The following is a 25,505-nucleotide window of genomic DNA, read 5'->3' as shown; positions in this document are numbered from 1 at the left end:
AGCAGCGTGTTATCAGCCAGCTCGGCCCTCTCGGTCAGTAAATCAGCCGGGCTGTCGGGTTTATTTCAGGCTCAGGCTATTTTCAATCCAGTCCAGGGTTTTAAGATTTATTACGTTATTAATCCATAAATACGTAAAAGACATATTTAAGTGGGTGGTCAGTAAAACTACGGTGTGTTTACAGGAGGCCAAATTGTAGGTGTTTCTTTATCTGACCACTGAATTACGACTTTTTACGAATTACGAATTTTTATTTGATCATTTCTCTCTACACAGGTCCAATGAGGAATCCTCTACAGGTTTCGTCCCATTAAACATTAACATTAAACCATTTTTGCCCCTAAATAATACAATAACATTAAAGAATAACCAAAATCTGAACAGAAAGGCTCGGGTGTGGTCGGCTGGGCGCCATCTAGCGGGCAGTGCCTGCAGCAGACACGTTTCTGCTAGGGCGGGATGACCCGCGGGGAGACTCACTGAGACTCATTGAGACCCATTAAGACTCACGGGCTCCCAATGAGATCCATTAAGACCCACTGAGACTCAATGAGACCCACCGAGAGCCATTGAGACCCACTGAGGCGGTACCAAACCCACCGAGACCCTTACTGAGACCCACAGAGACGCATGGAGACCCACCTACACCCATTGAGACCCACTGAGATGGTACCAAACCCACCGAGACCCTTACTGAGACCCACAGAGACGCATGGAGACCCACCTACACCCATTGAGACCCACTGAGATGGTACCAAACCCACCGAGACCCTTACTGAGACCCACAGAGACCCATCAAGAGCCATTGAGACCCACTGAGATGGACCAAACCCACCGAGACACAATGAGACCCACCAACACCCATTGAGACCCACTGAGACGGTACCAAACCCACAGAGACCTTTACTGAGACCCACAGAGACTCAGTGAGACCCACCAACACCCATTGAGACCCACTGAGACGGTACCAAACCCACCGAGACCCTTACTGAGACCCACAGAGACGCATGGAGACCCACCTACACCCATTGAGACCCACTGAGATGGTACCAAACCCACCGAGACCCTTACTGAGACCCACAGAGACCCATCAAGAGCCATTGAGACCCACTGAGATGGACCAAACCCACCGAGACACAATGAGACCCACCAACACCCATTGAGACCCACTGAGACGGTACCAAACCCACAGAGACCCTTACTGAGACCCACAGAGACTCAGTGAGACCCACCAACACCCATTGAGACCCACTGAGACGGTACCAAACCCACAGAGACCCTTACTGAGACCCACAGAGACGCATGGAGACCCACCTACACCCTTTGAGACCCACTGAGACGGTACCAAACCCACCGAGACCCTTACTGAGACCCACAGAGACGCATGGAGACCCATCGAGACCCACTGAGATGGTACCAAACCCACCGAGAACCTTACTGAGACACACAGAGACACACGGAGACCCACCGAGAGCCATTGAGACCCTCGCTGAGACCCACCAAGGCCTATACGGACAATAATTGGCTCGTCCGAGAGAGGGAGGGAGGGAGGTAGGGCCGGAGGGGATTCATCACAACTGCTGCAATTACGACCTCTGCTGGCCGATCAGTGGTACTGCACAGAGACGGGGGATAACGGGGATCAGTGCGTGACTCTCCATGCGCGATACGGTTCTCCGTATGAACCCAGATTCATGCAGTCAGGTAAGATAGGGCCGTGTGATAGCTGTGGTTCAGCCTGTACTGGATTTGTTCTGTGCAGGAAGGAAGCGAGCTCTACTTACTCCATCATGGAGGGTGGGATGGAGCAGCAGTCCTGAATATCGGTCAGCGGAGAGGTCAGATGGGCGGTGTACGACGCCTCCACCACCTGCTTGTTCCTGTTCACCACGTCCAGGTAGCGGTTAAACTTCTCTCGGATCTTCTTCGCCAGCTGAAAGCACAACGAGACCAAATTCATCAGAAACAATCAGAGTAAACACGAGCACTGATCAGCTGATCAGACCATGAGGGATCCTGACCAGAAGCTCGTTGGACATGTCCTTTGAGACCCACTGAGATCAACCCGAGACTCATTGAGACCCACAGAAACCCACCGAGACCAATTGAGACCCTAACCGAGACCCATTCAGACTCACCGAGACTCAGTGAGACCAACCCGAGACCCTCTTTAAAACCCGCTGAGACCCATTAAGACCCACGAGACTCAATGAGACCCACTAAGACTCAGCGAGACCCTCACAGAGACTCTACTGAGACTTACAGAGACTCACTGCGACCAACTGACACTCACCGAGGCCCATGGAGACTCACCGAAACCCACTGAGACCCATTAACACCCACTGAGATCAACCTAGACCCATTAAAACTCACCGAGACCCACTGAGAACCTCACCGAGACCTATTCAGACTCACCGAGACCCACAGAGACCCATTCAGGCTCACTCAGACCCATTGAGACCAACCCGAGACCCTCTTCAAAACCCACCGAGACCCACGAGATTCAATGAGGCCCACTAAGACTCAGCGAGACCCATTATAGAGACTCACTGAGACCAAATGACACTCACCGAGGCCCATTGAGACTCACCGAGACCCACCGAGACCCTCTTAAAAAACCCACGGAGACCCATTGATACCAAACCGAGACCCACTGAGAACCTTACCGAGACCTATTCAGACTCACTAAGACCCACTGAGACCCACGAGACTCAATGAGACCAACCCATGACCCTCTTCAAAACCCACCTGTACAGAAGTGGAGGAAAGTGGAGATCAGAGAGTGACTCTACATGCATGAGACCGAACTCACGCACCAATCCACCACAGTACGGGTAAATAAGAAGGGGTCGGTGGAGCGAGCACGCCACTGGGGGGGGGGCAGGAGCGACCATTCCAGTACGACTCCCCGGCAGACCAGTACTGGTAAAATAAACGCTTGTACATGAGTTCTGTTTATTTACTCAGTACCGAGATCCCTGAGGTAAACAAAGAAACTCCAGCAGCACCGGCGTGGCGGTGAGGCTTCCCTCAGCTGGGGGACATAAATTACCCGAACACGAGCTTTCCTCTCACCGGCGGCTCATTTAGCGGCGCACAGTAAAACCTCCGGGAGTCTAAATCACACGTAAATGATATTAATCCTCTCAACCACCACACACATCAACACGTACACGCCAAACACACAACAACACCATCACCTCACAGCAAAACCCACAACAACACAACACAACAGCTCGTCTATCCAAATAATCCAGCTGTGGAGACCCATCAGGACCCGAAGAAACAAACAGAGACCTATCAAGACCCTCTGAGAAAAACCCAGACCCACTGAAACAAACCCAGACCCTTAAAGACAAACAGAGACCCTTAGAGATGAATCAAGACCCTCTGAGACAAACCGAGACCCATCGGGACCCGAAGAAACAAACAGAGACCTATCAAGACCCTCTGAGAAAAACCCAGACCCACTGAAACAAACCCAGACCCTTAAAGACAAACAGAGACCCTTAGAGATGAATCAAGACCCTCTGAGACAAACCGAGACCCATCAGGACCCGAAGAAACAAACAGAGACCTATCAAGACCCTCTGAGAAAAACCCAGACCCACTGAAACAAACCCAGACCCTTAAAGACAAACAGAGACCCTTAGAGATGAATCAAGACCCTCTGAGACAAACCGAGACCCATCGGGACCCGAAGAAACAAACAGAGACCTATGAAGACCCCCTGAGACAAACCGAGACCGTCTGAGACCCTCACAGACAAACCGAGACCCATCGAGACCCTCTGCGACAAATGAAGATCCATTGAAGACCTTCTGAAACCCAGACCCTGAGAGACAAACCAAGACTCTCGGAGACCCGCAGAGACAAACCAAGACCCTCTGAGACAAATCGAGACAAACCGAGAACCTCAGAGACAAACCGAGAACCTCAGAGACAAACCAAGACCCTCTGAGACAAATCGAGACAAACCGAGAACCTCAGAGACAAACCGAGAACCTCAGAGACAAACCGAGACCCTCAGAGACAAATCAAGACAAACCGAGACCCTCACCAAGTCCACCAAGACTCGGAGACTCAGTAGGATCCAGTGAGACCCACAGAGACTCACAAGGAGCAACGAAACAAAAACTAGAGAACGTCAGACGTGCAGCACTGTGCACACATCACACCACAGTGGTGATAACGAGATGCGGTGATTTATAATATCTGTTAGCCACTGTTGAGGGAGTGTCCCAATACTTTTGTACATAATGCACTGTCGTTCACGGGATCACACACACACACACACACACACTTTATCTTCATCTGTAGACAGGTGTCCACATACTGACCCACCAAGACCCTGACCAGGACGTAACACTGAAACACGTCACCGCTCGGTCTCCTCGGTGCCAAAACGTCTTTTAAGCGCCGCGAGAAGGAACGGCGACGTTACAAAGCGGTAAATGCTTTACCGTCCCAACTTTCTTGGAACGTCTTGCAGGTCTGTTGTTTTGATTTGCATTTTTAAAACCGTCCCAACTTTTTCTGATTCGGGGTCGTAAACCAGCACCAGATTATTACGCGCTAATATTGAATATTCTAGGTGGCGCCGGTTCCTCCGTAATGACTGAACTCTGTATTTCTGAGGCTCTTTAGTGAAGGTCGTGTCGCTGCTCGTTCATCAGTCGGTTCTGGACGTTTTTTCACTCCGACCGAGCGACTCGTTCCCCAAAATTACAGCCGGCGAAGCCGCGATTCGTCTGATAGAGACACAAAAGAGCTTCAAAGAGAGTCAGACGCCGAGCGCTGAATTTTAATTGGCATCCTTTTGGCCCTGCAGACTAAACACACACACACACACACACACACACACACGGGCGCGCAAACACACACACACACACACGGGCGCGCAAACACACACACACGGGCGCGCAAACACACACACACACACACACACACACACACACACACGGGCGCGCAAACACACACACACACACACACACACACACACACACACACACGGAAAGTAAAAGAGAACTGACTCACCTGCTGCACCTCCGTCTCTCCGTTTGAAGTTTTCTCCGTGTACATAAAGGAGCTGAAGATTCTCTGAGGGGAGAAAAAAATATAAAAGATCAACCAGACGAGTAACATTCCAACCAATCACAGACAAAACAGACGAAACTGACAAAACTCCAGCTAGCACAGACGAAACAGACGAAACAGAACTCCAGTTAGCACCGACTAAACAAATGAAACAAAACAGACTTAAACAAGAACAAACCAAACAGAACTTCAGCTAGTGCAGATAAAACAGACGGAACAGGGTTTAAGCTAACAGACGAAACATAACCAACCACAAACAAAACAGACAAAACTCCAGCTAGCACAAACAAAACAGACAAAACAGAACTCCAGCCAGCAGAAACAAAACAGGGTTCCAGCTAGCACAAACAAAACAGACGAAACTTCAGCTAGCACAAACAAAACAGATGAAACAGGGGCCCAGCTAAAACAGACAAAACAGGGTTTAAGCTAAAACGGACGAAACAAAACTCAACCAACCACAAACGAAACAGACAAAACTCCAGCTAGCACAAACAAAACGGACGAAACAGCTGCAGCTAGCACCGACTAAACAAATGAAACAAAACAGACAAAACTCCAGCTAGCACAAACTAAACAGACGAAACTCGGTTCCAGCTAGCACAAACAAAACAGACGAAACAGGGTTTAAGCAACCAACCACAAACAGACAAAACTCCAGCTAGCACAGATGAAACTAAACTCCAGCTAGCACAAACAAAACAGACAAAACAGAACTCCAGCTAGCACAAACAAAACAATCTTTTCAGCTCTAACAGCAGCCGCTCCTCCGAGAGGGCTTCTCATAAGACTTCGAATGTTGTACGTCTGTGGGGATTTGTGCCGGCGCCGCACAGAGACGGAGGACGACGGATCTCCGTATGAACCCGCCTCCCGCAGGTGAAAAGAAGCGGCCTGTACTGCACACGTGTCACAACCAACCAGAAATATACTGTGGTGGTTATTATAAAAAAAATTATTATAATTTTCATCAAATTTAAATAAACATCTATGATTTAATTACATTTTTATTTGTGTAGAAAATGTGGTTTTACGTCGACACTGAATACTACGACTGAAATCCGCACGCGTGACGACCTGAACTCTCATAACCCGGATCTGTCACCTGTAATAATAATAATAATAATAATAATAATAATAATAATAATAAATAAAGCGCAGGAGTCGAGCCGTCATCACCCAGTGTTCGCGCCCCGACCGTAAGAACACAAGCTCACGTATTCAACACCAGAGACGAAACGCTCGGCGACGGGTCACGTGATTCGCTTCCAAACACACCTACCGCAACAAAGGGAAGGAATTTCAGCGCGGGCGTGGACGAGAAACCATGAACCACGTTAAAACCCCGATGATAATAATAACGTTAACGCGGGAGAGCCGAGCCGAACCCACGCCGCGGCCGCTCGGGTTCCGCTCCGGCGTGTTTGTTTTCTCGGGCCTCTCTGATGGCTTTCACAGCTTTGGCTACGCCGGCGAGGAATTTCACAGCCTGAAACCCGAGAACGCCGAGCGGAGACGCGGAAACCGCCGCCGAGAGGGTCGCCGAACCTCCGGGGTGGAACTTCACTCGCGTTTATACACAAAAGCGACGCTACATCACAACCCAGCGTTTTACCGTGTTATATGTTCACTGATTTCACATTTTCATTCGTGCCTCACGTTTACTGGTTAATCCGCACTGTGAGGCGATCCTACGGCAATTCAGTTAGCAATCGCTTAGTCAAAACATCCAAGACCAACAAAATCTGAGACACATCTGCGTCAGTCGGTTCTCAAGTTTTAAAGACGTCGAGTTTCGAGGTATTTTTTCCCATAAGGATGTTTGTGAAACCTGTTAATGCGTCCATGGATCCCGTGGAGCTGCAGATATTTTAGTCTCATGTAAAATAATGAGGTTGTTTTTGACACTTAAACACTGAAAATAACACAAATATAATATAAACACACTGAAATACAGTTACTAACAGTTACACATCAATAAAAATACAATAAAAGCTGCACTTTAGTTTTAATTCTTTATTGTTTCCTGACGCTTCTTAATGCTGGAGATGCTCGATGTTGGAATAGCGTATTCCCTTCGGCACCGGCGCATTCACACGAGAGGTGACAAAACCGCATTTGCTTGTGTGACGGCGGTGCACAAAACTTAGCGTGACTTATGAGCAGTAATAATGAAGAGAAGTTTAGTGCTCCTGTCTCCTTCTTTTACTACATTAAACCACGTTAAGCTTTATTTTCAACCAGAAGCGTTTTAGACTCTGGGAGAAGCTGATTCTGATTCTCACCATTTCTCAGAAGCTCGAGCTGTAACACAAGTTTAAAAGTGAAACAGGGAGGAGAATCCAGATAAACACAGATACACGTGGAGCTGTAACCCTGGATCCGACGCTCGATGGGACGGGACTCCTGCGCGCCCCTGCGCTTCATATCGGCCGAGTTAGAGTCGCCCTCGGGACCGATTATGTTCTTTGTTCGGAGTTCTCATCGTGCCCCGGCGTTCCAGGATCAAGGGCGACGTGAGCGCCAGCATTTCAGGCATCTGACGAACCACGGTCCGGATTACTCGGAGCTCGAGGAGATTAATAATCACCCGGGACGCCGAGCTGCAGCCCGAGCCCGCTGCGTGAACGGGTTTATTTTTGTGTGATATGTTCGTCTGAATGCCAGCGAGAGCGCCGGGATTTGTGACGTATACGCCAGTCGATTTTATATATATGTGGCTGATTCTACTGTCTTAAGTACATAGAATATAAACAGGTTTAATTTCAGCTTGTATATAATGAAGGTTTTGATACTATAAGCTGTTCGGCCCCACAAAATGACACAATATACGTGTGATGGAATCAGTACGAGTGAATCAGGCGCAATAAATACAATTCTAATTGTTTATTTAATATTTAAGTATTATACAATCACCCTCAGCTCCCACTTTAACAAATAAAACCACGTTTAAAACTGGACGACTTTAAATCTCTCCGCCTCCAGGTCACTTATAACGTTGGTTTATCGACTGACCTGAAGTATTTTTACCCCGTAAGACAAATCAGGAATCCAGAGTTTTAATTATCGCTCTGAAGCTTCTTTCTCGACCGTCTGTAGAGGAATCGAGTCCCTGCGTGTGTGGATCGTTACTGCGTTCGTAATGTCGTCGTTTGTAACAGATCGTGCAGTATAGAGTGTTTTAGTCTGTATTTGGTCTCCCTCTCTTCATCCTCCATCTGTTTTTGTTCATTTTCTTTATCACCATATTGAGGAAACCTCTCTCAGCTGTTAACACTGTTATACTAACACTACCTGGCTAACTAGTGAGTTTAATCTGCACGGCGCTCCATAGCGCTTTTAGCGGCGGACAATATTTTATGATCTGCTGCCTATTGAACCTACAGCTGTTGTATTAACTATGCCACGGTACGAGGAATCAAAGACGGTGTACCGAACGTACCATCATACCTCCCAGCACTAATTCTACACTCACTGTCTATTTTATCAGCTCCACTTACCATATAGAAGCACTTTGTAGTTCTACAATTACTGACTGTAGTCCATCTGTTTCTCTACATGCTTTGTTACCCCCTTTCAAGCTGTTCTTCAATTGTCAGGACCCCCACAGGACCACCACAGAGCAGGTATTATTTAGGTGGTGGATGATTCTCAGCACTGCAGGGACACTGACATGGTGGTGGTGTGTTAGTGTGTGTTGTGCTGGTATGAGTGGATCAGACACAGCAGCGCTGCTGGAGTTTTTAAACACCGTGTCCACTCACTGTCCACTCTATTAGACACTCCTACCTAGTCGGTCCACCTTGTAGATGTAAAGTCGGAGACGATCGCTCATCTATTGCCGCTGTTTGAGTCGGTCATCTTCTAGACCTTCATCAGTGGTCACAGGATGCTGCCCACGGTATATTTTTGGTTGGTGGACTATTCTCAGTCCAGCAGTGACAGCGAGGTGTTTATAAAAACTCCAGCAGCGCTGCTGTGTCTGATCCACTCATACCAGCACAGCACACACTAACACGGGCCGTACGAACAAAACTTAACGTGACTTACTGTACTAAAACAACGAGCGAGGAATTTCATTAGTGGAGAGAACTTATGCCAAGTCCACTGATCGGCCATAGGGGGTCACACACACCATCTATCACCGGGAGGAATTGCAGACGAGTCTGTCTGGTCTGCTTTGTTTTACTTTAAATAAATGAGCGTCAAAAAAAACCGAAAAACCGTTTAATATTTGATGATGCTTTTCTATCATTGCATAATGAAATCGCACAGTAAACAGCAGCACCGCGACCCAGATCAGCCACACAGCAGTATAAAATCATAACCGCTGCTTACCTTGGGGGCCATCTTTCCAGATATATTTCCAGAATATTTCCAGAATATATAAATCCATATTTAACTGTGTTTACTGTCGCGGTTGAAAGCTGAAACTGGTCATTCGTTCACTTATCTGTCAAATATACAACAACCAATAAGAAGAGAGATTAAAATTCCGCCCATAATCTGAATTCGGAGGCTCTGATTGGTTCATACATCTGAATCTCTTTATCAGAGTGAGCAAAACGAATGAATCTTTACCGCAGATAAGAGCACGGTTTCCTGATTCGATTCCGATGGATAATTCATCTGAAAAGAGTCGTTTCTGACTCGTTGACTCAGTGATTCAGTCTCCATGCTCATACGCGAAGGAAAGCGTCCCGCTTAGCGTTTCTCAGATGCTGCCCTGTGTGTTCTACGCATACTCGATATATCGAATATGGTCTTCAACATCGTGTAAAAAGTTATATCGAATATATCGATATTTACGATATACCGCCCAGCCCTACGCACCACACATGACAGCTCTAATGAACCACAGTAACAGCACAATCGCACCAGGGTTCGATTTAATCCAACCGAAGCAGGAAACACTTTTTTTTTTTAATATGGTGAAGTCCTACAACAACCTAAAACGAGAGTCCGTTTCCATGGAGCCCTGTAAGCGTTACGTGTTTATAAAGACGAAGGTCCTGTGTGAAGGCTAATCAGACGATACAGGATGTGTGTATGATTAAACGTTACGTAACGAGGCTCGACAGTTCGTTAGAGCGTCGGCCGAACGGAACGGACACCGTCAGCCGGCCGGGTTCGTGTGTCCTCGGCCCCGGGGCCCGGCCGAGTCCCGCAATAACAAAACGTCTTTGTAAAAACGGCGGCGGCCCTGCTGAGAACCCGGCGCAGATCTGCAGCTCGCGGCGGCTCTGTTTTCTTTCAGTCCGGCAGACAGGATGTAATGCTTTCCACATGTGAAGGGGCCCGAGGAACAATGACGGGGCTTCAGAGGCCCGGTGTTTTATTACCGTCCCTCTTCCACGTCCAGCCGGAGCTGCAGGGCTCCCGACTCGTCTCGTTCCAGGAGGAAAAGTCAAGTAAAGCACTCGCGACTAGTTATTAGTTCCAACTTCAGCGTGAAATTGACGTGGGGAAATAATACATAATAAATAGCAGCAGAATAAATACACATACAAGGTTCAGCAAGTCCAAACGTTATAACCAGGAAAGAAATATCCTCACACTCTCACATTTGCTGAATCTCCACTAAAAGAAAACAGTTTTTCTTTATTTATTTTGGAAATTGCCAACCGTAAATGAAGCGAATTCAAATTAATAAACTATAAATATATTATGAATCTATTCATGAGATTTCAGTCGTTTCTTACTGTGAAGCTCAAACACACGATGTTACTGCAGCCCAGTTCTGTTTAAACTCATAAACACAGTATTTTCTACACCTACTGCTTATTCAAAATAATAATAATATATAAATAATAATATTTAATTAATAATAATAATAATAATAATAATGACAAAAAAAAAAAAATGTTATAATTAATAATAAAAATAATGACAAAAATAAAAGATGATGTTAATAATAGATTAATAATAATAATGACAAAAATAAAAATTATAATATAATTTTAAAAAAAATAATGACAAATTAAATGAATAATAATTCAATTAATATAATATAATAATTCAGTAATACTAATTACAATAATGATGATGACAAAAACAATATTAATAATAATAATAATAATAATGAAACTACTACTACTAATGTAATAATAAATAACAACAATGATCACTATCACTATAGCTGTGGCATCACTGTGGCATCACTATGACATCACTATAGCATCACTATATACTGTGGCATCACTGTGGCTGTGGCGTTACTATGGAATCACTGTGGCATCACTATGGCTGTGGCATCACTGGCATAAATGTTGCATCACTATGACTGTCATTACTATGACATCACTATAGCTGTGGCATCACTATGACATCACTATAGCATCACTATAAACTGTGGCATCACTGTGGCTGTGGTGTTACTATGGAATCACTGTGGCATCACTATGGCTGTGGCATCACTATGGCTGTGGCATCACAATGTCCTCGCTGTGGCATCACTACGACTGTGGCATCACTAAGGTTGTGGCATCACTGACTGTGGCATCACTAAGGCTGTGGCATCACTGGCATAACTGTGGCATCACTATGACTGTCATCACTGTGGCATCACTATGGCTTTGGCATCACTATGGCTGTGGCATCACTACAGTATCACTATGGCTGTGGCATCACTATGGCTGTGGCATCACTACAGTATCACTATGGCTGTGGCATCACTACAGCATCACTATGGCTGTGGCATCACTACAGTATCACTATGGCTGTGGCATCACTATGGCTGTGGCATCACTACAGCATCACTATGGCATCTAGTAAAGTGAGCACCCCACAGATGCGAGTCCAACTGGGTACTTGGATATGACTAAACTGAGGGACAATGTGAGCTGAATGTCGTGGTGGACCTGCAGGCTGCCGGTGCTCTGGTTTATTTAATCCGGACGTCGGTCTGTACGCTGAATTAAAATGCACGGCGCATGAAGAGCCGCACAAACGCATCAATAATGCAGCGGCGGAGCGCCGACGTTCTGAGGGCCGCGCAACAAACAGCGGCGAGTTTAAACCCACTCGGCACGCAGCGGCGCAACATCGATCAGCCGCAGCCGAGCTCATTTATATTCACGCCCAAAACCCAGAGAACGGAAGAGCCACGCCCATTTACCAGCCATTAAAAATCCCATCTTCCATTATATACAATTAAATCTGTAGGTATATATTTAAATTGAACTTTAGTTTATATTTTTAATCCGACAAAAAAATGTAAACAAATTAAAAGCCCCCCAAAAACTAAATCACACTTTTATAATTTCAGCAAAATCATCTGTTTCTCTGCTTCAGAACGATGCCAGTTCACATTCTTCACTCTGGCATCACTGTGGCCTCACATGGCATCACTATAACTGTGGCATCACGGTGGCATCACTATGGCTGTGGCATCACTATAGCTGTGGCATCACTAACAGATATGGCATCACTGTGGCATCACTATGGCGTCACTGTGACCTCACAGTGACATTACTATGGCATCATTATGGCTGTGGCCTCACTATGACATCACTGTGACATTACTATGGCTGTAGCATCACTGTGGCTGTGGCATCACTATGGCATCACTATAACTGTGGCATCACGGTGGCATTACTATGGCCGTGGCATCATGGTGGCACCACTATAGCTGTGGCATCACTATAGCATAAATATGGCAACACTGTTGCATCACTATAGCATAGATATGGCATCACTGACCTCACTATGGCATCACAGTGACATTACTACGGCATCATTATGGCTGTGGCCTCACTATGGCTGTAGCATCACTGTGGCCTCACTATGGCATCACTATGGCTGTGGCCTCACATGGCATCACAGTGGCTCTGGCATCACTGTGGCTGTAGCATCACTATGGCATCATTATGGCTACGGCATCACTAGCATTTTTGGCATCACAATAGCCTCGCTGTGGCATCACTATGGCTGTGGCCTCACTATGGCATCACATGGCATCACCGTGGCTGTGGCCTTACATGGCATCACTATGGATATGGCATAGCCGTGGCATCACTATGGCCTCACTGTGGCATCACTGTGGCTCAGCTGGTAAAGTGTGCGCCCCACAGTAGTCCAGTTCTCTGCTCTTTTCTATGCAGAAGGTGGATTGGCTATTCTAATCAGACCCTACAGGAAGCATTTCTGCCCAGCATCCACACTTTACCCACTAGGATTTACCCCACCACACACACACACACACCTATAACGAGTAAATGGGGCAGTAAAATAATCCACATGACTAATACGCCGTGAGCTCGGGGTCGCTCCGTTTATCTAATACCCCACTTCAACATCTTCACTGGGCCTGTGGGGGGTATAAATAAACGCGCATGAAAAACTTGGCAACCCGCCTCGGTGCCCGCACACACACACACACACACACACACACACACACACACACACACACACACACACCTCACGAAGCCACACTCATGTTTACATACCAGCGAGTGAAATGCGCTGCAGGAACACCCAGCTCCTCCGCTCCTGCTCACGCTGGCGTCGCATTACCAGTCAGAATGGCCAGATAAAACCAGTACAGCCGACGGGTTCAGAGGTCAGACGTCGAGCCGGACTGCGCTCAGAGGGGTCGCGAACCAAAATCCTGGGGCGTTTGGGTGGCATAGTTCGAACCACAGGTCTGCTAACGGACAACGATTGGCTCGTCGGAGGGAGGGAAGGTCGGAGGGGGTTCCTCATCTCTGCTGCAGTTACGACCTCTGCTGGCTGATCGAGGGTACTGCGCCGCGACGTGGGATAATGGAGATCAGCGTGTGACTCTCCGTGCGCTATGCGGCTCTCCACATGAACCCGCATCGCGCAGGTGAAAAGAAGCGGTCAGGTACTGGAAACACAAATCAGGTAACTGGGTATGACTAAATCGGTGGAAATGCGTTCGTAAAGCCACCAGTAAACAGTGAAACAGTCCCAGTCAAGCAAGCTTCACTGTGGCATCACAATGGAATCACTGTGGCATCACTGGCATAAATGTGGCATCACTATGACATCACTATAGCTGTGGCATCACTGGCTTAACTGTGGCTTCAATATGACATCACTATGGCTGTGGCATCACAATGGCCTCGCTGTGGCATCACTATGACTGTGGCATCACTGGCATAACTGTGGCATCACTATGACTGTCATCACTATGGCATCACTATAGCTGTGGCATGCCTGCGGCATCACTATGGCTGTGGCATCACTATAGATGTGGCATCACATAGCATCATTATGGCTGTGGCATCACTATAGATGTGGCATTACATAGCATCACTATGGCTGTGGCATCACTATGGCTGTGGCATCACTATGGCTGTGGCATCACTAAGGCTGCGGCATCACTGACTGTGGCATCACTATGACTGTCATCACTGGCTGTGGCATCACTATGGCTGTGGCATCACTATAGATGTGGCATCACATAGCATCACTATGGCTGTGGCATCACTATGGCTGTGGCATCACTATGGCTGTGGCATCACTATGGCTGTGGCATCACTAAGGCTGCGGCATCACTGACTGTGGCATCACTATGACTGTCATCACTGGCTGTGGCATCACTATGGCTGTGGCATCACTATAGATGTGGCATCACATAGCATCACTATGGCTGTGGCATCACTATGGCTGTGGCATCACTATGGCTGCGGCATCACTATGACTGTCATCACTATGGCATCACTATAGCTGTGGCATGCCTGCAGCATCACTATGGCTGTGGCATCACTATAGAAGTGGCATCAAATAGCATCACTATAGCTATGGCATCACAATGGCTTCGCTGTGGCATCACTATGGCTGTGGCATCACTAAGGCTGTGGCATCACTATTACTGTTATCACTATGGCATCACTATAGATGTGGCATTACTGTGGCATCACTACTGCTGTGGCATCTCTATAGATGTGGCATCACATAGCATCACTATAGCTATGGCATCACTATAGCATCACAATGGCCTCGCTGTGGCATCACTAAGGCTGTGGCATCACTGGCATAACTGTGGCATCACTATAGATGTGGCATCACATGGCATCACTATAGCATCACAATGGCCTCGCTGTGGCATCACTAAGGCTGTGGCATCACTGGCATAACTGTGGCATCACTGGCATAACTGTGGCATCACTAAGGCTGTGGCATCACTATAGATGTGGCATCACATGGCATCACTATAGCTATTGGGCATCACAATGGCCTCGCTGTGGCATCATTATGGCATCACTGTGGCTCAGCTGGTAAAGCGTGCGCCCCACAGTAATCCAGTTCTCTGCTTTTCTTTATGCAGAAGGTGGATTGGCTACTCCAAACAGATCCCTAGACGCCTGTCCCGGTCAAGCGAGCTTAACATAATGTCAGCTCTGCTATCAGCCGACCGGGCGCCAACACAGACACACGATTGGCCGAGTGTCTAAAGTGGGAGGGACAAAGCCGCTCCACCGACCCCTTCCTATTCACCATAGTCCAGTCTCGCGCCAGGAGAGTCACACACTGATCTCCACGTTACTACTTCTGTACAGGCGTCTCAGGCTACTAACCAGGGTCCTGACACAGCGTCAAAGACCACGCCCACTTTTTTTTAGTCCCGTGTTTTCCCACCCAGCAGACTAGTGGCCGATTCTATCCGCTGCAAAGGCAGTGCTGAAGATTGTGCCCACTAGGGGGCGCCCATGGTTGCTATTATTATTATTTCGAATCCTCAGCTCTGCTATCAGCTGACCGGGCGGCAACACAGACACGCGATTGGCTGTGTGTCTAAGGGGGGAGGGACAATGCCGCTCCACCGACCCCTTCCTATTCACCACAGTTTGGTGGATTGGCGCATGACGCCAGTCTCGCGCCAGGAGAGTCACACACTGATCTCCACGTTCTTCCACTTCTCTACAGGCGCTTGTGCTACTAACCAGTCATAACACGGCGTCGAAGACCACGCCCACTGTTTTTTGTCCCGTCTTTGCCCACCCAGCAGACCAGTGCCCGATTCTGTCCGCTGCAAAGGCAGTACTGAAGATTGTGCCCACTAGGGGGCGCCCATGGTTGCTATTATTATTATTATTATTATTATTTCGAATCCCCACACGATTGGGTGTGTCTAAAGGGGGAGGGACAATGTCACAAACTAAAATCCCGGGGCATTTGTAGCTTCTACAGTTTATGACGGGGTGATACGGTGGTATTGTGCCATAGCAGGTGGCATCTGGGTGGCATCGTTCAAACCTCAGATCTGCTAACGGACGGACAACGATCGGCTCGCCTGAGGGAGGGAAGGTCGAACCTGGTTTGTTTATTTATTTATTCATTTATTTATTCACGATGGTAAAACGTCCCGGGAACTTTGTCGTCGGCTTTGTTGCTCCGCACGACGGAAGCTTTTCGACACCCCCCCCCCCCTCCCCCGCCCCCTTCTCGCCCCTGTGTGCGACTCCCCAGCCCCCCCTGCGAACCTCCACCACGAGTGCCCTAACTTCCCGGCGCTAGAAGCCCCTCCAGATCTTCAGATGTGTATTTGCTCAGCACTTCTCCACACAATGGAGGCCGTTTCAAAGCAAACGTCACGAATTCCAGGTTCCGGGAGCAGACGCCCCGCACCCCCACCCCGCCCCCAACCAAAAAAGGGAAGCCCAGCACAAGAGCGGCGAGGAAAAACTCCCAAAATGTTCCATCCAGAACCCTCAAGACGCGAGACAGGTCCGCATTTCGGGTCAAATCGTTAAAGCAGAGCAGACGGGACGTCCCGAAATCCCCAAATCACCAAATCCTGAAGCGAGGGTCTGCTGGAGGTGTGTTTGCAGAGGGGCCCGGTTCACTCCGGCGGAGGAAAGAGGGGGGAAGGGTGCTCAAAAATGCGAGGATGAAAGGATGAAGGGCTCAGCGCTGAAACCACCCCTCAAACTCCCTTCGCCCCTACCCCCCATCCATTCAGGGCCGGGCGCTGGGGCCAGGGTGATAAAGTCCCCGTGTGCAATCACGGGTCACCCGGCAGGAAGGGCCACACAAAAGCTCGTCCCCCCCCCCATCAAGCCCCTATTCACCACTGTGTGTGTGTGTGTGTGTGTGTGTGTGTGTGTGTGTTACCCTAAACTGAATGAAGCAGACCAGTTAATTATAGCCCCGGCTCAATAGAAGACGTTTGGAGGTGGGATCACCTCCAGCCCGTGGGGTCGGGTTCGCGACTCCGCCGAGATCCTCAAAGAGCTGATCCGGAGCGCGCCGGCTAAACACGGTCGGACCTCAGACCTCTCACTTTTTTTGGGGGAGGCGCTACCGATCTAGTAACACACACACTGAACTACTCAGAAGGTGTTCTGGTCGAATCTCGGGCACCTTCGTTTCATTTCCACAAGGGTGGATGAGCTCTATATGAGTAACAGGACTGAATTAGTAAATTTATGAAATACGGCAGCATGGAGAACATGCTAAAGCATGAGAACACGGCACTAGTGATTCATCACAAAATGTTCTTTCTAAAATAAGAACAAATGGAGGTAACAGGAATGAACGTGGAGACGAATCTTCTCAGTCAGAGTTACAATATTATCAAACATACAGGGATAAAAAAGGAGAACATACTAATGTATATTATTCCTTTTAGCACCGGTATGAAATTAAAAATGGAAAATAAGCTCTACGCCTCCAAATACGTGGCAACAGTTTGGGAGAGGCCGTTTCCCTTTCCTACAGGATGGATGTTCCAGGGCGCGCAAAGCAAGACATGATATGATAAGTCAGGAGCGAAGAGAACCACCAGGATGAATCGGAACGTTGACCGAGAGCAGGACATTGGTCGATATCAAATGCAGTCCGATCCGGCACTGTAAGCCAATATCAGTTCCGATACGGATATGTGGTATCGGATCAGAACAACCCTAACCAGGTCGTTCAGATTTCATATCTGTCTCACTTTAGGGTAAAATACTGAACTAGTAATCATAAGGTTATCGGTTCACTGTTGGGCCCCTGAGCAAGACCTGAACTGCATTCAGTCATAGTTTTCAGTAGGGATGTCCCGATCCGATCTCAAAGATCATTTTTTAACTGATCGGTATCGGCTTTACTAAACCCGATCGTAATCCCGATCTTTTGTTTTACGTCAGCATGTCCGCTGTGTGGAAATACTTTAAATTGGAAAGTGAAACAAGTCCAACAGCAAAGTGTAGCAGAGCTGCGTTCATTACTGTACAATTTTACCGTTTATATGGTGTGTGAGTCGAGGATCACTCCGGTTTACAAAACAACGTAGTGATGCACTCGCTTAATAAAGAAATAAATACACAGTATATTCACAAATTGTCGGGAGCGTTTAACACTTTATTAACTTCTTCTGTTACGGTACCGAATAGCGGACAGCTAGAGTCAAGCACGCTATTCCATGCACTATGGAAGCCCCAAAGGGTCAAAACACACTCACTTCGCGTAGAAACGTCCATCAAACCATCTTCACAATACAAGCACTTTAAGAACTGGCTTTCCTTCATAACAAAAGAGTGACTTTCCATTTTATTTTGGTATTCAGGTTTTACTGTAATGCTGTTAAGTTACTTATTTTCTTATATTCAAGTTAAGCTGCTACACAGATTTCTGTTCATTTTTAGTGCATCACTGCATTAAACTAATGTAAAGTTTAAAGTAAAACTGTAATTATCTCACTCATTTTGATAGATTTTGTAAAAATAAAAGAACATTAAGCAATAGTTTGGATGCAGGAATTATTTTCCTACAACACTGCAGAGCTATTCAGTTGTTAAACATGTACACTGGATTAATGTGAATAACTGTAATGTAGTTGAAGTGTGCACTGTGTGAACAGTATTATCCAGTTCTTATCTAGACAATATCTAGAAAATACAAGTATCGGTTTGAGACTCGGTATCGGATCGGGATCAAAATTAATAATCGGGAACAAAAAAACGTGATCGGGACATCCCTAGTTTTAAGTTGCTGTGGATAAAAGCGTCTGCTAAATGCCACAAACGTAAATATTAGAGATGTACCGATCTGGGTTTTTGGCACCGATTCCGATCTCCTTTCAGGGACATCGGCCGATAGCCGACTCCGATCGGGGGGGGGGGGGGGGGTGTTAGCAGTAAATAAAATAAATAAACTTAAAAAGAGCCTCACAGTAAAGATAAACCGGAGCAGCGTGCGCGTGTGTGTGTGTGTGTGTGTGTGTGTGTGTGTGTTTGTGCCTTTAGAAGAGACGCTTTGTTCACAGTGTCGCTATAAGTGATTCATTGATTCATGAGTCGATTCGTTTTTATGTGAAGCGTAAGTTTCTGTTCTCAGTTATCTCTCCGTGTTTACTGTTATTAATTAAATGTCGTGGTTTTAAATAAACACCAGCTACTACAGAACATTCTGTGTGACTCTCTTACATTAAAAAGCTTCATTACACTGTTATTACCACAGATCTGTAACCGAGTCAGACTCGTTCCGTCTAAGGAGCTAAAAGTTCAGCAGATGATCCTGAACTAACGAATTTGGTAATGAATAAACTTTTGCCTCTGATTGGCTCTGTAACGTTTTCTGTTCTCATCTACATCACAAGTAAGAACCGCTTACGATTTACCAAAGTGAACCAGGAGTTTATATAACGTGCTGATAGAATCCACTCAGATGTGACCCGGTTGAATTATCTTTTTAAAGTAAATATTACAATCAGCAAAATTACATCGTATGTATGATGCACAACGTTAATGATGTTATTTTAGGTCATGAAGAGCTTTCACGATGGTTTCTGTACGATGGTTGATGAATGGTGATGTGATGGTTGGTGCTTCGTAGCTCGAAGTCTGGATCGATCCACTGAGCTGTTAACTTAACGTGATCTTTTATATATCACACGATCGGATCGGCTACTTTTAGGAAATATCGGCCGATCGCCGATAGCATATTTTGATAAAAAATCGGCCGATACCGATTCGTAGCCGATCGATCGTCCCATCTCTAGTAAATATAAAAATGAAAAATCACTAGGAAGGCTTGGAACTGCCTAAAACTAACTTAAAACTAAACTTTTCCTCATTAGTCCTTGCAGTTACAGGACTGACTGGTGGAAAACCACTTGGGCGGTGAGTATCTGAAAGCTCCTCTCTCCTCCCGATCTGGACGGAGGTGTTTGAGGTAAAGACAAAACGTTTCAGAAGGTCACGGCGCTCCAGTTAATCTACCCAGCTATTTTACGCCTCCTCCCAGCGCCCCCAGCTTACCGAATAACTCACCGCTAGTTAATATTAAACTCAGCACACATGAAACTGTGCGACTGGTAGGACACGCAGCGTCCGTCGCCCAGGGACCCGGGTTGGAGGAGCTCCGGCGGCTCAGAGGTGATAAATGGGCCGCCGTCAGCAGGTTCGCTCATTTGCATCGGGGTCGGTCTGAATGGGCTCCGTCTCCGGGGATTAAACCCCAAACCAAGACTAATTTCCACCAGTGAAAGAGACAAATCCCCAGTGACGCGGAACCTCGGGAACTGGAACCCACACACCCGGGTTCGAGTCGTTTTTTTGAGTGCTCTTGACAGTCGTTCATGATGAGGAACAACAAGGACTGTTAAACAATGTGTTATTTTAGCCATGTTTTAGGGTTGCTTACGGGGTTTATAAGAAGTCTAGGTCATATTATTGTAGCTACGCTACGTGGTTACGTATAGGATGTCTGAGCCGTGTAGTATTAGCTATGTTTCAAAGTTGCTTATAGGGGTTTTTTGCTTGTTTAACTCATATTGTATTAGTGATAAGGGGTTACTTATAGGCCTTTATAGGGCATCTAAGTCGCATTATATTATCTACGTTGGAGCAATGCCTATAGGGTGTTTAGGGTGAACAGTATTAGCTATGTTTTGGGGTTGATTATATGGGTTTAAAGGATGTCTAGGTCCTATTATTATAGCTACATTATGGGTTTGCTAATGAGGTTTATAGGGTGTCTAGATCATATTGTAGCTACATTATGGGGTTACTTATAGGGTGCCTGGGTCATAGAATATTAGCTATTTTTGGGGGCTGCTTATATGGGTTCATAGGATGTTTAAGCCATATTATTGTAGCTACGTTATGGGGGTTTCTTATAGGGTGTCTAGATCATATTATATTTGTCATGGCATGGCAATGCATATAGGGGTCTGTAGGGTGTCTAGGTCATATAGTATTAGCCATGTTTCAGGGCTGCTTATAGGGATTAATAGGGTGTCTAGGTCATATAGTATTAGCTATGTTGCAGGGTTGCTTATAGGGTGTCTAGATCATTTTATATTAGCTACATTGGGACACTGCCTATAGGGTTTTCTAGGGTGTTTAGGTCGCATTGTATTAGCTACATTATGGGGTTTCTTATGTGGGTTTGTAATATGTTTAGGTCGTATTATTGTAGCTACGTTATGGGGGTTTCTTATAGGGTGTCCAGATCATATTATATTTGCTATGTTATGGCAATGTATATAGGGGTCTGTAGGGTGTTAAGGTCATGTAGTATTAGCTATGTTGCAGGGTTGCTTATAGGGCTTAATAGGGTGTTTAGGTCATATAGTATTAGCTACATTATGGGGTTGCTTATAGGGCTTAATAGGGTGTCTAGGTCATATAGTATTAGCTATGTTGCAGGGCTGCTTATAGGACATCTAGGTCGCATTATATTAGCTATGTTGGAGCAATGCCTATATGGTTTTCTATAGTATTAACTATGTTTCAGGGTTGCTTATAGTGTGTCTAGATCGTTTTATATTAGCTACACTGGGGCAATGCCTATAGAGTTTTCTAGGGTGTTCAGGTCGTATTAAGCTATGTTATGGGGGTTGCTTATAGGGTGTCTAGATCATGTTATGGCAATGCATATAGGGGTCTGTAGGGTGTCTAGGTTGTAAAGTATTAGCTATATTTCAGGGCTGCTTATAGGGGTTAATAGGGTGTCTAGGTCACATTACATTAGCTATGTTGGATGAATGCCTATAGGGTTTTCTAGGGTGTTTAGGACGTATTGTATTAGCTACGTCATGGCAATGCATATAGAATGTCTAGGTCATATTTTTATAGGGTGTCTAGGTTGTATTTTAGCAGCTATGTTTCAGCAATACCCATAGGAGTCTGTGAAGTCTCTAGGTCATATAGTATTAGCTATGTTGCAGGGCTGCTTATAGGGCATCTACGTAGGTCGCATTATATTAGCTATGTTGGAGCAATGCCTATAGGGTTTTCTATAGTATTAACTATGTCTCAGGGTTGCTTATAGTGTGTCTAGGTTGTTTTATATTAACTACATTGGGACACTGTCTATAGGGTTTTCCAGGGTGTTTAGGTCACATTGTATTAGATACATGATGGGGTTGCTTATATGGGTTCATAGGATGTCTAGGTCGTATTATTGTAGCTACGTTATGGGGGTTGCTTACAGCTATGTTACGACAATGCCTGTAAGGTTTTCTAGGGTGTTTAGGTCGCATTGTATTAGCTACATTATGGGGTTGCTTATAGAGGTTATTAGGGTGTATTATTGTAGCTACGTTATGTGGGTTGCTTATAGGGTGTCTAGGTTATATAGTATTAGCTATGTTTCAGGGTTGCTTATATGGGTTTATAAGGTGTCTAGGTTGTATTGTATTAGCTATGTTATGACAATGCCAATAGGGGTTTATAGGGTGTTTAGGACGTATTGTATAAGCTAGGTCATCGCAATGCATATAGGATGTCTAGGTCGTATTATTGTAGCTACGTTATGTGGGTTGCTTATAGGGTGTCTAGATCGTTTTATATTAGCTACGCTGGAGCAATGCCTATAGGGTTTTTTAGGGTGTTTAGGTCGCATTGTATTTAGCTACATGATGGGGTTGCTTATAGGGGTTTAAAGGATGTCTAGGTCATATAATTGTAGCTGTGTTATGGGGTTGCTTATAGTATCGTATTGTATTGTATTAAATGACATTAGACTCATGACATTAGTAGAATAAACCCTTTAAAAACAACACAGACACCCTATAGACCCCTATAAGATTGTTTAGGCTGTATTGTATTAACTACATAACAAATAACGTCTGGATTTGAACCCGGACCTCGGCTGGGTGGGCCAGAGTAATAGACCTCTGCACCCCGAGCACACAGACACTAAAATAGTGTGTGTGTGTGTGTGTGTGTGTGTGATTATTAACAACCACGTGTGACTAAGAAGGATTGATGGCAGGACCGATGGGAGCGGTGCAGACCCCTCTGAGACGGTGATCTGGTCGACAGCTTTTTGGGGAGATCAAAGGCCATTTGGGGGTGGACCTCCCACCGATCATCAAACCCTCCTTGACTATGAAGCGTACGCGCCTCTACCCTCAGTGCGTCATAAAATCCAACCATTTGTTCCATGATAATGCAACAGATGGCCAAAACTATGTGGACACACTCTGTCACTTTTCTGATATGTCGAGGAGAAGACTTTGACATATGTCTGTGGGAATTTGTGCCCGTTCTGTCAAAAGATAGCAGTATTTGTATAGCTCGGGACTGGTGTCGATGTTCCGGGTCATTCCAGAACTGTACAGTGGTGGCGCAGTCATACTGGAACAGGAAAGGGCCTTCCCTAAACTGCTGCTGTAAAGTCAGAAGCACAGAATTTCCTTTATATGATTGATTTATTACACCGGTCAGTAATTGTTGTGGATAAAAACACATGAATTCAATCATTCGAAGGGGCGTCCCAATACTTTTGTCCATACAGTGTACGTAACGTTACGTTGTAAATACTAAAACAGCAATTTATTCATCCTGGTCAGGGTCTAGTAGGTCCAGTTACACCGAGAAACGCTGGACATGTTGGCGCCAATCCATCACAGGTCTTAGGCCAGACGAAGCCAAGTATGTATGTGTAGACGCCAGGTCAGCCGATAGCACAGACGAGATTCAAACCCAGGTCTCAGGAGTGGTCAAGCAAGCGCCACCCGAGCAGCCTCTAAAAAAATAACAACTGCAGCCGGTACCGGTTCTAGCTTTATACTGAGACACGATGCAAAATATCCACATCATTTGTTTAATCAATAATTTACATATGATGGAATCAGGACGCGTCAAACAGCTGCAATAAATACAATTTTATTGTTTATTTAATATTTAAGTATTGTACATTTACCCTCAGCTCTCTCTTTAACAAATAAAAACACGTTTAAAAGTGCCCGACTTTAAATCTCTCCGCCTCCAGGTCACTTATAACGTTGGTTTATCGACTGACCTGAAGTATTTTCACCCCGTAAGACAAACCTGGAATCATGAAGTTTTAATTATCGCTCTGAAGCTTCTTTCTCGACCGTCTGTAGAGGAATCGTGTCCTTGCGTGTATACGGATCGTTCCTGCGTCCGTAATGTCGTTTGTATTGTTTGTAACAGCCGTGGCTCGACAGATCCTGCAGTATAAAGTGTTTTAGTCTGTATTTGGTCCTCCTCTCTTCATCCTCCATCTGTTTTTGTTAATTTTTTTCCCACCATATCGGGGAAACCTCTCTCATCTGTTAACACCGTTTTACTAACGATACCTGACCACCTCGTGAGCTGTATCTAATCTGCACAATATTATATGATCTGCTGCCTTTTAAAGCCTCCAGCTGTTGTATTAACTATATGGTATGGTGCTATATGAAAAATCCATACAGTACGGTATGTACCGTCATACCAGCCAGCTCTACACACTAGACTGTATTATAAAGTCCTAAACATGTATAAATAAATCCGCACTGCACACTTGCAATAATAATAATAAAGAATTAATTATTATTAATAACAACCAGACACATGATGGCACTGCAGACATTCAAACGAATGAAACTGAACTGCAAAAAAATCTGAAATGAATAATACTAGAGCTAGAATATGCTATTTCTAATTCTAATACAATAAAATAAGCACTTAAGTGAAATAAACCTGAAGTAATATGGATGTAAATATATATACACAGCGCTCACGCTGCAGATCTGAACCCTAAACGCACCCGTTTACCATCCACACCCCCGTCAGTTTGTTTTATTCTGTTATCGTGACGTGTATCAGACACCTGAACCCACAGCCCATCGGCACGAGACACGGATCGTTTCCACCGTCACACATTTAGAAGATAAAATAAAGGAATAAAAATAAAAAACAAGGCTGACTGGTCTACAAGTAACACGAATTGGGGCGCAATTTAATGTCAATGTAAACACGGCACATTTACACTTACTGTCCGGTCTGTTGTGCAAATCAAAAAAATACCAATAAATGTGTGACGTTAATATCATGTGCAATAATAATGTGCTATTCAGATCAGATTTCTTTATTAATCCATATGTAGGAAATCCAAGTGTTATAGCAGCTCCATCACACAGTAAATACACAAAGACAGAGTAAATAAAATAAAACATATAGACTTAACTAAGGGTATATACTATTATAGAGTAGTAT

The 25,505-nt window shown here is 45.7% G+C and overlaps 1 protein-coding gene across 1 annotated transcript in view; it reads right to left on the bottom strand.

Annotated features, from left to right (window-relative positions):
* cachd1 (cache domain containing 1) overlaps positions 1-25,505 on the bottom strand; it is an 81,286-nt gene that overhangs the window by 48,603 nt on the left and 7,178 nt on the right. The window contains exons 2-3 of the mRNA XM_062998034.1: positions 5,038-5,100; positions 1,785-1,933 (exon numbers count right to left, since the gene is read on the bottom strand). Coding sequence (XP_062854104.1) covers positions 1,785-1,933; positions 5,038-5,100 — 212 coding nt within the window. The remainder of the gene's footprint in view (positions 1-1,784; positions 1,934-5,037; positions 5,101-25,505) is intronic.

Source organism: Trichomycterus rosablanca, chromosome 6 (genome assembly GCF_030014385.1).
Source record: "Trichomycterus rosablanca isolate fTriRos1 chromosome 6, fTriRos1.hap1, whole genome shotgun sequence".
In the NCBI taxonomy this organism is placed as follows: Eukaryota; Metazoa; Chordata; class Actinopteri; order Siluriformes; family Trichomycteridae; genus Trichomycterus; species Trichomycterus rosablanca.
This window is presented reverse-complemented; position numbering and strand designations above follow the sequence as displayed.